General features: G+C 34.7%; 1 protein-coding gene across 1 annotated transcript in view; it reads right to left on the reverse strand.

Annotated features, from left to right (window-relative positions):
• The window catches only part of IARS2 (isoleucyl-tRNA synthetase 2, mitochondrial), a 45,487-nt gene that overhangs the window by 20,883 nt on the left and 9,207 nt on the right, over nt 1–15,397 (reverse strand). Inside the window, exons 4-12 of the mRNA XM_008055304.1 lie at nt 15,218–15,366; nt 15,081–15,130; nt 14,885–14,994; nt 14,712–14,802; nt 14,258–14,373; nt 12,473–12,642; nt 11,215–11,305; nt 9,812–9,963; nt 6,670–6,830 (exon numbers count right to left, since the gene is read on the reverse strand). Of these exons, the coding sequence (XP_008053495.1) occupies nt 6,670–6,830; nt 9,812–9,963; nt 11,215–11,305; nt 12,473–12,642; nt 14,258–14,373; nt 14,712–14,802; nt 14,885–14,994; nt 15,081–15,130; nt 15,218–15,366 (1,090 nt within the window). The remainder of the gene's footprint in view (nt 1–6,669; nt 6,831–9,811; nt 9,964–11,214; nt 11,306–12,472; nt 12,643–14,257; nt 14,374–14,711; nt 14,803–14,884; nt 14,995–15,080; nt 15,131–15,217; nt 15,367–15,397) is intronic.

Raw genomic sequence — 15,397 nt, forward strand, 5'->3', positions numbered from 1 at the left:
GCAGGTCGATGCTGCAGTGGCCGCTCCGGCCACTGCACTCCAGTCTGGGCGACTGAGTGAGACTCCAACTAAAAAAAAAAATATATATATATATATTTAAAACAGTATAATAAAGTCAATTCTGGAATTAGAGAATAAAGAAAACCTCAAAAAATATGTTAATTAGCTTGATTTAGACATTCCACAATGTACACATACATATTTCAAAACATCATTTTCTAGATGATAAAGGTACATTTTTGTCAGTTAACAAAATTAATTTAAAAATAAGAAGACGCACAAAAAAAGAAAACAGAACAAAACTTATGACAAACAAAAATGCTGATGTCCAAGACAAAAACTTCCTCACAATCCAAACAAATCAAAATTCAAGTATATAAGATTGGTATCAAGGAGAAAGCTTTCTCTTGCCTTGTACTCTGGCAGTCTGAATGATCTTTAAAAAAAGTATGGTAGAGTTTTAAAACAAAAATAACAACAAACACTGACATATAACCTACAAACTTCAGTAACTACTATGATTATAAACTAACAATAAATTTAATGTTAAAATAAAATCTGAAAAGATAATTTGAAAAAAAAAGTAAGCTAATGCTGAACAAGTTCTCAAAATATCCTCCTTACAGAGGTGTGGTAAAAATCTAGAAAAAGCCACATGTTTATGGGTTATGTTCATTTGGTTTTCATACACAGGGAACTAGGCAATTGTTAAGACTTAAACTATCATTTTAGACAGCCACATAGTTATTCTTCTACTTAAATTATATCTCCTTTTTTTATATCATGTTCCTTTATGATCAATGTTATTGGACATCTTACATACATATCTCTGTATAGGAGACATTAGTCCTCTTACTTCCTTAGGGTAAATTCTTACAAGTGAGATTTTTAAAAATAATAAGACTGAGATTATGCTTTAAAATTTTTAAATCAATTTTTAAAGAATTTCCCCATGATATTAAATATTCTTCAGGAAAAAATACACTAAAAAGTCTAAATTTGTCTGGAAACTTGAGAATTTTCCCTAAATTCTGTTAATGTCCTATGTTAACACAAACACATGGTTAACTTGTAAGCTAAAAATCAGTATAAATTACTGTTGATAAAAGTGGGTGAAACCACTTATCACTATATAATCTCTGTATTTCCATTTTAACGTTATCTTTCATATAGCAATAAGTCCATCATAAAACTTTGTACTTTACTCAAAGGCCTTATCTAGACACATGCATTACGTGTCCCTAGGTCTCAAACAGTGAATACGCACTAGGTAGCATGAACAAACTATAACACCAACCAATCAGTCTGAATTTTGATATCAATTGGAATGACAGCTTATTTAGTGTGTTACTGGAAATTAAGTAGCATCAGATCACTAGGTAACAAAGAAACTGTTGCTGTCATTCCACTGTTTTCCGCATTTTATCTTTATAAGCAAAAATGTTAGGACTGTAAGACAACTCTTCTTCTGCAAGTTACCAGAATAAGAGTGAGGTAAGAGGCTATATGTTTCATATTTGTTTATTAATTTAATTCTAGAACATAATGAAATTTGGTGGGGGGGGGGTTCTACTCTTAATTTAATCCTATACTTATGTTTTAAAGGTGAAAGAAAACAATTTTGGAGACATTTTTCTTATTTAATGAACATAAATTTTTTTACCAAAGGGTTATTATTAACATGAGAAAAAAATCTGAGGCAGCTAAAATTAACACTCAAATTATACTGGAAATTCCTTGCCTATTTCTACTAAATTTCTCATAATTTCCAGAAGTCAGGGTTTAGTTTCCTAAATGCATATATTAATTATTGTATTAAGTGTTAAATTGATTACAATAATCTGAAATTATGAAAGAAATTTAACCAACTTCTTTTTCCTTCAGATAGCCTGTGTATCTAAGTTTTATCTTTTTTTATATTAAAAATTATTTATTTTGTTTTGAATCACCAGGAATAAATTTCAACTTAAATTACAATATTATATTACAGATTCAGAAAATAACCAATAATATTAAAGTCAAAAATGGAATTATTTCTTGATAAAATACAAATATGAATATAAAACAGAAATTAGACCATTATCAAAATGAAACATCAGAGCTTCAAATCTACCAGTTTTTAAACTTATTTAGAAAATGAATAAATCAAGATGTTTTTCTGTGAAACAAGTATACTTAAAGATTATATAGATTTTTTTTCCATTAAAAAAAGCAGAAGAAATCTTCTGATATGCTTAATGGAGTTATCAAGTGTAACAGCAACTCCATGTGGATTGTGTACCAATTTCCAGTGGAGATGCTGTTACGTTTGATGATTACCAACTTGCTACAATATAGAGGCATAAGAAAGAAAATCACAGTCACTTAATTCTCATTTGATTCAGGAGGAAAAAAGATAAGCTTTTATCTTGTTTTATAAAATTAACAAATAATTAAGAATTAATATCATTTTTTTAAAGATTCAAGTGTTATGTCATCAAAAGGATCCAACAATGAAGAGGATTCAAGTCATCATTCAGAAATGGTATACAGGAAAATGACCTATGAATTGACAGACAATATGGCTAAGTTTGTCTGTCATTTCTATAGGCCAATATTCTGTATGTCTCTGCCACTTCAAAATCAGAAATCAACTAGTAATACCATGCAAGCAACACAATATCAATTACACAGAAAATAATCTGTAACGCATAATAAATAAAACATAACTTTTACCTAATGAAAACTCGTTTGTGCTTTTCTGACAAAGCTCACATTTATTTTATCTAGTTTCCTGACCAATCAATCTAAGCAATATTTTACTGAAATGATGTAATAATAATTGATCAAACCAGTTTGCTCTCCTTAGTAATATATATGTATAGTCTACCTCAGAGTTCAGACAACTCACCATTTCACCACAGAACCCCCACCCACCTTCATCACTTCAATGAAATTTCAAAATCCTGCTCTCTAAATACTGAAAAGAATGAGAAACAATGGCATGGTTTATAAGTTTCCCTAAAAGAAAACTCACCAAAAAGAAATTTTAAACAATACTTGTATAAATTTATCTCATCTATACTTTTAGTCCTTTTTTAAAACTAAGTCTAAACTGGACAAAATTCACTATAATTCTTACTAGAAGTATTAAGATATTAGTAGTTTGTACCTGACCAAGCTCTAAACTACAAGAACAGCATAGCAACAATATTTAGACTAGAGTCCTATCTCAGCTCCAAGTTAAAATACTGAAATATTATAATAATGACTTCCTGATCTCTAGCCTCTAGTTTCTTTTCCTAAAACATACTCTCATTCTTTATGCCTATTAAAAAGTGTAAACTCCTTAACCTAGTGTTCAGAATTCATTACAAGTTGCTCCAACCAGTCTTTCTTAGTCTCTTTCTTTCCCTGCACGTGCCCTACAATCTCAGCATGGTTCCTATATACTCATACATGCTTTGCTTTCCCCTCTAGGTCTTCAGCTCCTGCTGATCCTTCTACTTGCAAAACACATTTCCCCATTTCCTACCTTATCCTTGAGGCCCAAGTGAAATGCCACTTCCTCTAGGAAAGAAGCCAATGAGCTATTTTGTGGTTGCATGTTTGCCCAAGGCACAGCCCCTAGTTCTTCCCTCTGAGCCTTGCTGCCATAAGGTGTGTCAAATCACTCATGAAGCAGTAACACAACTTATCTTTCTAACTGAAAAGAAACCTTCAGACAAAAGATACTGAGAACAACCCAGTATGTGGCTATAAATAATTTTTTTTAAAAATGAAACAAAAAACACTTAATAGAAAATGTTTAAAACCATCTAAAATATATGCATTCATAAGATTATTGTAAAAAATGCTGATAATGTTGACAATGAAAGTAGAAAATGCTGAAAAACTCCAAAGTAGGGACATTCAAGTCTATGCCTACAGTCTTTTGAACTCATTACTTGCTGGTCTCTCTACCTTTAAATCCTTCACTGGATCCTCAACTGAAGAAATACATAAATGCAACCAGGCACAGTGGTTCACACCTGGAATCCTAACACTTTGAGAGGACTAGGTAGGGAGATGAGCCCAGGACTTCAAGACCAGTATAGTTAACACAACAAGACCCTGTTTCTCAAAAAAAATTTTAAAATGGCCGGTATGGTGGCTTGTGCCTGTAGTTCCAACTAACTGGGAGGCTGAAGCAGGAGGAGCACTTGAACCCAGAAGGCTGAGGCTACAGTGAGCTATGATTGTGCCACTATACTCCTGCCTGGGTGACAGAGACCATGTCTAAGAAAAATTTTAAAAAGAAATACATAAATACTTACCAAAATGTGCTCACTCTTTACTAAAGCTATAGCATACTTTAGTACAAATTTCAAAACCAAATTAAAATAAATTACTCAAAGAAAATGAAAACCTAATACATTCCCTTTTCCACACCAGTTAAAAAGAGCTGCAGACAGGATCAGTGGCCCACACCTGTAATCCTAGCACTTAGAGAGGCTGATGTGAGAGGATTGCTTGAGGCTAGGAATTTGAGAACAGCCTGGGCAACTCGGTAAGACCTCATCTCTACAAGAAATCAAAAAATTAGCTTGATGTGGTGGCCTGTGCCTGTAGTTCCAACTACTTGGAAGACTGAGGGGGAAGGATTGCCTGAGCCCAAGAGGTCGAAGTTGCCAGTAGCCATGATGTGCCACTGCACTCTAGCCTAGGCAACAGAGTGAGGAGACTCTGACTAAAAAAAATAAATAATAATAATAATAATAAATTAGCCTGGTGTGGTGGTGTGCACCTTGTAGTCCCAGCTACTCAGGAGGCAGGGGTGGAAGGATCACCTGAGCCCAGGATGTGAGGGCTACAGTGAGCCATGATCATGCAAAGAGACCTCGACTGGAAAAAAAAACAAAACACAAACAAAAAACGGCAACAACACTCAAAGCATCCCTAAAATTACTAGAAGATGAACTAGCTAGACTATCATCTCATTAAAAGCTGGAACAATGTCAGTCTTGTTCATTGCAACTACAGGCACTGATATGTAATAAGTGCTTAACAATGTTTCTGGAATGAACATATGAACAGTGCCTACTTATGGAACACTGTGCTTTGCACCAAGAACCCTGCATTTATTATTTGGTATTCATAACATTCCATATGCAATCATTGTTTTTCCTGCTTTATAGAGGAGAGAGAGGTTAAGTAAATTCCTCAGAGTCTCACACACAGTAACAGAGAAGCCTGGGTTCAAATTCAGATGTCATTTCCCAAAGGTCATATTCTTTCCAAGTAGCTTCTCCTTCAAAAAGCACATGAGGAAACTGTTCATGGTGAAGGACTTATTTTAAAACACAACTGACAATGGCTATAAAAATGTATAAATTTTCTATACGTCACAATAAATGAATTTTATAGTATGTAAAGTCTGTCTCATTAAAGCTTAGGAAAAAGAATGAGGCAGATTTAAATGTACTGATCTGGAACAAACTATAAGATATAAAGTTAAAAAAAAATCAAGGCACAGAGCAGCAGATGGAAACATTCCTTTTTGCAAAAATATATGTATATGCTGGCAGGGGAATTCATTTTTCTGGAATGACTTAAAAAGAACTGTGAACGACTGCTCAAAAAAGGTATGGTATTTGCAGTAGGAAAAAGTCTTCTTTTCACTGTATACATTTTTCTACTAAGAATTTCTACTACTATCTCCACCTATCATCATTCCAAATTAAAAAAAAAAAAGAAAGAAATATGGGAATATAATGATCAACGCAATCATGTGCATTGAACTGTATTATAGTTTCTTAAATTTTAAGATATCTAAACAATTACATAATTTCATTTCCACTGAAAAGAGGAGTAGATGTAAGCCAGGCACAGGCTCAGGCTGTGACCCCAGCACCATGGGAGGTCAAGGTGGGACAACCGCTTGAGTCCAGGAACTTGAAACCAATTGGACAACATAGTGAGACTTCATCTCTACAAAAAACTTGCTAAAATTATCTGGGTGTGGTGGTGCACACCTGTAGTCTCAGCTACTTGGGAGGCTGAGGCAGGAGGATCTCCTGAGCCTAGCAAGTAGAGGCTGCAGTGGCTGTGACCTGCTGCACTCCAGCCTGGGTGGCAGAGTACTAAAATAAAATAACATAAAATAAATAAATTCAAACTTGATTTCAACCATTTTTTAAAATGATTAAAAAATAAGCGGCTATCCTAGGTTATCCTAGGTCATCCTAGGTCAAGGCTGTGGTGAGCTGTGATCATACCACTGCATTCCGGTCTAGGTTATAGAGGAAGAGTAAGATACTGACTCAAAAAAAAAAAAAAAAAAAAAGAGGAATAGATGCAGAATAAGACGGTGATTCTTGTTCCTAAAGAAAAATCACACTTTAGGCTCCCCTATTAAACATGATCTAATTTTAGACCTGACACCTTAATCTAGCACAACAAATTCTCATAGAAAAAGATCAGACCTTTGCTTCTAATCATTAGTGTTTTTGAAAATCTAATTTTTGTTAATATTTCAACCATATGAAAGAATTTTTCTGAAATTTATATTTTACATCCTCCAAAAGACTGCTATTTTGGAAATTTTATTTAACATATATACAGAATTCTCAATAGCCCATGTTATTTTTCTATTTTTGACAAAAACATAACTCACTTTAAAACATGAAAAAGTTTTAGAAAGAGGTCTACCTGTTAATCAGGTATTCATCTTTTGTCTTATGATGAAACACAGGAATTGGAACACCCCAAGCTCTTTGCCTTGATATACACCAATATGGCCGCCTGTCCATCATTTCAGTCATGGTATTTAGTGCTGATCCAGGAATAAATTTCACCTTTTTTAACAATTCCTAAAATTGATTCATAAATCAAGTTTAGTGACAGAAAGCAGAACAAATTTTCTAGAAGTCATTCTATTTCCCAACGTAGTCCTTTATTGTGGATGTTTATAGTTATTCCTATGACTTCCCAACCCACCCACTCCCCTCCCCCATAAAGACTAAAGATTTCAAAGCAAATGAGGCAGAATAAAAATGAAGCCACAGAGGACTTTAAAACAGCAAGAGCAGACTTCACCTTTGTAAGATGTAACATGAGATTTAACCCATTTCTAGTTTACACCAACCCTAGATCAGAAATGATAATAAAAGCTTTCATAAAAGTATTATAGTTCATCAAATTACAATTAAAATCAATTCAAGCTGGGCACAGTGGCTCACACCTGTAATCCCAGCACTTTGGGAGGCGGAGGTGAGAGGACTGCCTGAGTCCATAGGTTTGAGACCAGCCTGGGCAACATGTGAGACCTCATCCTTACAATAAATCAAAAAATTAGCTGGGCATGGTAACCTATGGTTCCAGTCACTTGGAAGGTTGAAGCAGAAGGATCGTCTAAGCCCAGCAGGTCAAGGCTACAGTGTCCATGACCTGCTGTACTCCAGCCTGGGCGACAGAGTGAGACTCCAACTCAGAAATAAAATAAAATAAATTCATACTTGATTTCTACCAGTTTTAAAAATGATTAAGAAATAAGCTGCTGTCCTAGGTTTGACAAAGATTACAATATAGCCCGATTTTACATACTATGGTTTACAATATAGAAAACAGTCATAAATAAGTTACTTCCTTTTTACTTACCATCCCTTAAGAATTTTCACTCCTTCCCCCAAAAGTTGTAAATTACTAGTATTTCATTTCATTTGTCAATTATCAAAAGATTAATTGTATAGCAAAAATGTTTAGTAAAAAAATCTCCAAAAAAGCCAAAACGTGTTACCTTCACTTTTAAAAATCTCTTAGTCCATTAATGAAAACATTTTTATATTTTCAGAATAGATTTAATGGTTTCCTCTCTTACCTTAACAACCAGAAATCCTCCCCCAAAAAACCCTTTATAGCACCACCTACCGGCAGAATGGCAACATCTCTGAAATTCAATTTGATGAATATTGTACTTGGTTTAAAAATCTAAGAAATGTGAATACTGATTGGGTATTTGATTTTGTTAAAAAATAGCTATTGCTTTTTAAAAGTGGTGATAATGGCATGTGAATCATGCTGTAAAGAGTTTATCTTTCAGATACACATGCTGAAATACTGCCTGGATGATATATAATACAATATGGAAGAAATAATGCCTGGAATTTGCTTCAAAATAATCTAATGGTTAAGGGGTAAAAAGGTGGCTATTAGGAGGGGTGTAGATAAAAACAAAATTGGCCAAAAGTTGACTAGTGCTGAAACTGAGTGACAGGAATATGACAGTACATTACCCCATTATCATTACTTCTACAAAGAACAACGAAAAATTGTCTATAAAAAAGTTAAAAAAAAAAACCTCTAAAACTTAGGCTAAACATACTGCATCAGACTTAGATGTTCTGCAACCAAAATTCCCAGAAGAGCTGGAAGTTAGAAATTTTAACATTTACAAGTAAGGAAGACAGGCTCCATTGGAAGAAAAAAACAAAGCACACTATATATTATAAATGTCTACATTACAGAGAGAAAATATAAATTGCTATGCTTAATTCTGTCGAGGACTTCAAATTTCCAGGTCAATAGTATATCAGATGGAAGCTGTCAAGCAAAATATCTGTATATTCAGCTGTGTGTGTGTGTGTGTGTGTGTGTGTGTGTGTGTGTGTGTGTGTTTTTGAGTCAGAGTCTCACTCTGTCACCCAGGCTGGACTGCAGTGGCACACTCATGGCCACTGCAGCCTTCACCTGCTGGGCTCAGTCAATCCTTCAGCTTCAGCCTTCCAAGTAGCTGGAACCACAGGCACGCACCACCACACTCAGCTCATTTTTTTGATGAACTGTGAAATACGGTCTCACCAAGTTGCCCAGGCTGGTCTCAAACCCTTGGCTCAGGTAATCCTCTCCCAAAGTGCTGGGATTACAGGTGTGAAACACCACACTTGGCCAATATATATATATATTTAAGCTCCTTCATTGACTAGAATCAAGTTGTGAAAGAGGTTTGCCTACGTAGATACATACACAGATACACGTATGTAGTAAATTGAAGTGTTCAAATATATATTAAATATTTAGAATACCAATTATAAAGTATTTATTACCTCAAAGCAACAATTTTTTAAATGGATTACAATTTGAGTCTCAAGGAAGCAAAGGGTTTAAAAAGAGTTGTACTGAATGTCTATTATGTGCCAGACATTCTTTTGGGACTTTTATTCACTTACCCCATGAGGTAGGCACTAGTATCACTTTGTGTTGATGAGGAAGTTGAGGTTCTGGGAGGGTAAACAAGTTCAGTTCTGTCCTAATTCTATGCTACTTTTATAACATGGAGAAGATTTGGGTTAGTCACCTAACCTCCTTAAGCCTCTTTTTTTTTGAGTTGGAGTCTCACTCTGGCTGGAGTGCAGTGGCACACTCATGGCCACCACGGCCTCAACCTGTGGGGCTCAGGTAATCCTTCCACCTAGCTGGAACTACAGGCATGCGCCACCATACTCGATTAAATTTTTGTTGTTGTTGTTGCTTTATTGTAGAGACGAGGTCTTACCAAGTTGCCCAGGCTGGTCTCAAACCACTGGGCTCAGGCAATTCTCTCGCCTCAGCCTCCCAAAGTGCTGGTATTACAGGAGTGAGCCACCGTGCCTGGCTAAGCCTCATTTTCCACACATGTATAAAAAAAGAACAGAAGTCCAAGCTTCTTCCAGATCTAAAATTCTACGATTTTATGAAAATAAATCAAAATAGTAGCAATCCCTTTCACTCCCAAAACCCACCTTAGCCTCATAAGCAACTGTTTTATACTAAGAGAATGATAAAACCAACCCCTTGCAAAAGGATACTTTTATACCTTGGCTGTAGCCTTAATATCTGTGATATTCACAAACCACTGCTTGCTGGCACGAATAACCACTGGTTTCTTAGTCCTCCAGTCATAGGGATAGCTGTGTACCAATTTTTCTTCTTTCAACAAATTATTTGCAGTCTGAAGCATCTTTATAACTTGAAAAAAAAACAAATTTTTTTTAGACATAATTTAAAAGTACTATGAACATCTAATAATGTTCTAAACTTCCAGGGAGTACTAAATCTGGACCAATAAGTGCCAAGAAGAGTAGCGACCTTGCAGGTATCAAAGACATACTCTGGGTTATATCCCGGCAAAAAATAAAAGCAGGGATTGTAAAATCTTAATCAGACTCCAAATTATGCCACTTCTACAGCTCTTTACTTCAAAGGAAAGATGAACAGAACATACCTAGAATTCTGTTTGAAATTCAGTCATAATCTTAAAACGGTCTCTAGATTACCCAGAAGAAACCAGTGTAGTGGGTGGAATTATGTCTCCCAAAAAGTTCCTAACCCCAGTAACAGTGAGTGTGACCTCACATGAAATTGAGTCTTTGAAGGTGTAATTAAGATGAGGTCACACTGCATTAGAGAAGGCCATAAATCCAATGACCACTGTCCTTATAAGAAGAGAGGCTACACAGAAAGGCACGTAAGAGTTAAAGAAGGCCATGAGACAACAGAGGCAGAGACTGGATTGATGCAGCTATAAACCATGGAATGCCAAAGATTTCCAAGGAGCAACCAGAAGCTAGAAAGAGGCAAATAAGGATTCTCCCATAGAATCTTCAGAGGCACATGGTCCTCCCAGTACCTTGATTTTAGACTTCTAGCTTCCAGAACGTGAGAGAACACATTTCTGTTTTGTGCCAGTAAATTTATGGTGATTTTTAATAGTAGCCCTAGAAAAGTAATATATACCAGGTCTAATTAGCTTTAGTCTTAGTGTGTGTAAAGAAAGGATATCATAGCATCTGGCCTCTGAATCTAGAAAGACAATTCAAGATTGAAAGACTCCGAAGAACCTAATACATAAACCATACTATATGGGTCAGTTATTTACAAAGGTTATAAAATGGTGGGGAATATTTGATTCACAATCAACACCTAGCCCCAATATTGATTTTATCCTTGTGCAAAAGTAATACTGCAGATCATTATCTTAGTAACCCTAAGATTAACTTCACTCCCTGTTAACTTTCCTGGTTTGCATAAAATTAGAGTAGCTTTGAAGAAAAAATGAAAAATTCCCAAACTCTATTCTAAACCATATGGCAAAACAAAATACAATTTTAGCTTTTTGTTTCTATTGAAAGTATAAGAAGGGAGAATAGCTAGCAAAGGTTATTGTTGGCTGCTTTTCAGAAAACATATATTTATGATACCAACAGACGCAATACTTACCCACATCATTTCCCTCTTCAAGTACAGCCTTGTTTTGAAGATCAGGACCTGCAACATCTGTAAAAATTCCACCTTCGTCCACTAAACAATCCTACAAAGACATTTCATCTTATGACAATATCTGGCAAAACAATATATATAAGACATCTCGTATAGCCTAGTCTCTTACTACATAGAAACTTTGGGTATTTAGTCAATAGGAATTTATAAATTTTTTTTTTTTTTTTTTGAGTTGGAATCTCACTCTGTCGCCCAGACTGGAGTGCAGTGGCCACTCCCAGCCACCGCAGCCTCGACCTGCTGGGCTCCGGCGATCCTTCCGCCTCAGCCTTCCGAGTAGCCGGAATTACAGGCATGCGCTACCACGTCCAGCTGATTTTTTTATTTATTGTAGAGATGAGGTCTCGCTACCCAGGTGGGTCTCGAACCCGTGGGCTCAGGCAATCCACTCACCTCAGCCTCCCAAAGGCACGGGATTACAGGCTGAGCCACCGAGCCCGGCGGAATTTATAAATGTTATACATTTAAATCACCAAAGGCAAAATGTGTTATTAAAACACATACCTAAAGTTTAGTAACAAGCTATACTAAAACATCTTTGAGCTGTCCTACTGTTTACAAATCTAAGCAGTTGTTCCTTTTGAGAGTTACCTTTTAAATAAATGGAAAAACTTGCTAAGTGACTAAAGTATGTGTAAAATAAATTTAGAGAGAACATTCAGTTAAAACAAACTGTCCTTTTCAACTCTTTGGTAAAATCTACTCGTCATTTTTCAGGGACTGAAGGTCATTTGTATATTAACTTAATACATGAAAAAAGTATCTGAGAAGTGCCCCATATAACATATATCCTTCAATTCTAATTTTGTGCTGATTCTATGCTAATTCTGGGAAATCTTTCTCAATTAGTATGAATTACTGAAGCTTTATCAATTGCACACCCCTAAGCATCCCAGTTTGTGATTACAAAAAATCTTATTATCGGTCCATTGGCACCAAAGTGAAGTCACATTTCCTCTTGGTAGACAAATTCCACATCTGAACATAGAGTAAGTTAGGAAAAAATGACCTCTATCTATTTTATTACTATTGTGATTCTGAGATCTAGGATTACTAACATTCTAGCAGTGAACAAAGCAAATGATTTCTATATAGCAAATTGAACCATTAAAAAAAACATCATTATTATCAAAAAATAAAGATGTTAGGATGTACTCTACAAGATGAATCATTAAAAAGAAAAAAGGAGGAACAGTACCATGGGCAGGTTGTGTTGAGATGCTACACTGTAATCTTCCATACCATGAGCTGGAGCTGTATGAACCAATCCTGTTCCTTTTGCCATGGTCACATGATTTGCAGGTAAAAGAGGAGAGACTTTATCAGGAATTAAAGGATGACTACATGTGCCGTTTTCCAAATCTACACCTGTGGAGAAAGAAAGTCACTATTAAGAATCGCTTTATATGGGAAATCTATCTCCTTAAGCTCAGCAATAGAACATCAAGCTAAAAGTGTAGAATCCAGAACAAGATTGGCTGGACTCAAATCCTATGGCATTCAAGAATCTATAAAATGCAGATAATTATAGTTCCTACCTCAGAAGGTTGTTATGAGTATAAACAGAGCTAATGCAGTTTAAGTGTTTAGATACTCACTGTATCTACCACTTCATACTCTCCCTCACGCCCCATAAATATCCCTAAATAATTAATAAGAAATTAATATATATTTTTGTGAAAAAGAAAACCTACCCCATACAAATTACTCCATTTTAGCTGTCAAACATTCCTACTACTTTACAGTAGTAGTAAGCTTGTCGATGCCAGCTTATTACTCCAGAAATGAGAAGTAGATATAATCCTCTGCAATGTGGTGGTTCAAAATGGCAACCCAATAATTTTCTGCACAGTATTAATTTGAAACAATTATGCAATCTAGATAAAAGATCTTTAAATTTAATCTTAATACTATCAAAAATCATGTGTTTAGCTTTTCTGATAACATCTAACTTGTCAATGAAGTCTCTCTTCTTGCCTTTGTCATAAAACCCTTTTAATTTTTATTATGGTCTTTTTTCTTTTTTGTTGGTTTTTTTTTTGTTTGCTTGCTTGTTTTTTTGAGTTGGAGTCTCACTGTGTCACCTAGGCTGGAGTGTAGTGGCACAATTACGACTCACCACAGCCTTGATCTACTAGACTTGGGTGATCCTTCCACCTCAGTCTCCTGAGTAGCTGGGACTATAGAAGAGCACCACTACGTCCTTCTAATTTTTAGATTTTTTTGTAGAGACGAGGTCTTGCTATGTTGCCCAGGCTGGTTTTGAACTCCTGGGCTCAAGCAATCTTCTCACGTCATCAAGCAGCCTAATTTTTGTTAAGGCTGTTTAAACTCCTAATTGGTCTGTATCTGAACTGATGAATTAAGAGGGTTTTCCTAATTAGCTAGACAGTCTTTCCATTATTTGTTATCTTTATTCATATGACTGCTATCTTAGCAAGACACTCAAAGATATAGCATACCTAAGGATCAAAGATAATTTAAAACTTCTCTACAATTCCATAATTATATTCCAATATCAGTCACTATTCCAGATGTCCCAAATTATAACTTACTAAGAATTCTTTTGATAGAAGAACTGCTTTTGAGATAATTTTCAGAATTTATTCAATTCTCTGTTAAATTATATACTAAGAAATAAGTATATTTATTTCCTTCTTTGTTCCTTGTATTAATCCAAATAAAAACAATTTTAACAGTTATTTTTCATAAACTCTTACAAAGTAACTACTGGATATTTGCCAGAAACGGTTTTTTTATCTGTTGTACCTTAGTCAATGTTCACATTCTTCTATACTCCTAATATGTTTCATGTCTATTCTTTTTCAGTGTAATCAATGTGAAACATATTCTGGAATGGTAGAGGCTATATGTGTTTCAATTCACAATGAGCAATGTTCAGCTAAGTAGTGAACTCAAATTAACCAAAAATCAATCAAATATTTTTATGACTATGATAGTCAGAATATCTAAAAGTCTTCACCTGAAAATGTTGAAATAATCTCAAATGTTGTTTCTAAAGTAGAAGCAACAGATGCTACTTTATCTACAGCCAGTATGTAGAGGTCTCCAGACTTGGAACATTTCACAACAGCATACCTAACATAAAATTTTAGGAGAGAATTACAAATAATGAAACAAGAAAAGCCACAGATATTTTAATTTTTATATCATTTCAGAAAAACTTGAAGATCAAAATGTACTATTTTAAAAATACTTCATAACTTACATCTCTATTTAATTTTTCCCAAAAAGCTAGATATAAGGTCTTAGGAGGAATCATCTAAAGTTTAATTAAATCTATATGAACATAATAGCTAAGATACGATTCACTAAATTTTAAAAGAATAATAAAGATAAAATAAATGTAAAAATAATGCTAGTGATGGAACAGATCCTATTTGTGAATAAAACAACAAATGCAATACTGTACCTACTTTGATTCTGGCATATAGCAAACAGCTTGATTGGCTGGAATTGTCCAAGGCTGAGTGGTCCAGACTAAAAAACTAATAGGAGTCGAACTATCTGTGAAAAGAAAGTTGTAAATATGTTAGCAAATGATATAATTCTGTAACTTTAATAAACTCAAGGAACAAATTAATCTTACCTATGAGAGATGCCAGCTTAGGAGAAGGTTTCAAGAGAGGAAATTTTACATATATTGAACGACTGACATGCTCAGCATTATATTCAAGTTCTGCTTCGGCCAACGCAGTCCTAAGGGTTAAAAATATTAAACATAAAAATTTGGAAGACTCACAAATTTATCCCCTTTAATTACCAAAAAACCCCCAAAAATATACCTAGATGAGGGAGACCAAAACACAGGTTTGTAAGATCGATAAATCAAGCCCTATAAAAGACAAAGGTATTATATAAAAGCTGGTATTTTATAGTACATACTTTAACACACTCAAAGGAAAGAAAAATACTTCATTACCTTATCATACATTTGGTAGAAAACTCTCAATTGTTTGGCTTCATATTTTCTATCAAATGTATAGTAGCAATTATCCCAATCTGCCATTATTCCCCAACGAATAAATGCTGATTTCTGTTTCTCAATGGCTGCTTTAGCAAATGATCTAGCTAAAAAATAAAAAGGAAAAAAAGAAAAGAA

This window comes from Carlito syrichta, unplaced genomic scaffold, assembly GCF_000164805.1.
Source record: "Carlito syrichta isolate Samal-C Ts95f unplaced genomic scaffold, Tarsius_syrichta-2.0.1 Scaffold301817, whole genome shotgun sequence".
Classification (NCBI taxonomy): domain Eukaryota; kingdom Metazoa; phylum Chordata; class Mammalia; order Primates; family Tarsiidae; genus Carlito; species Carlito syrichta.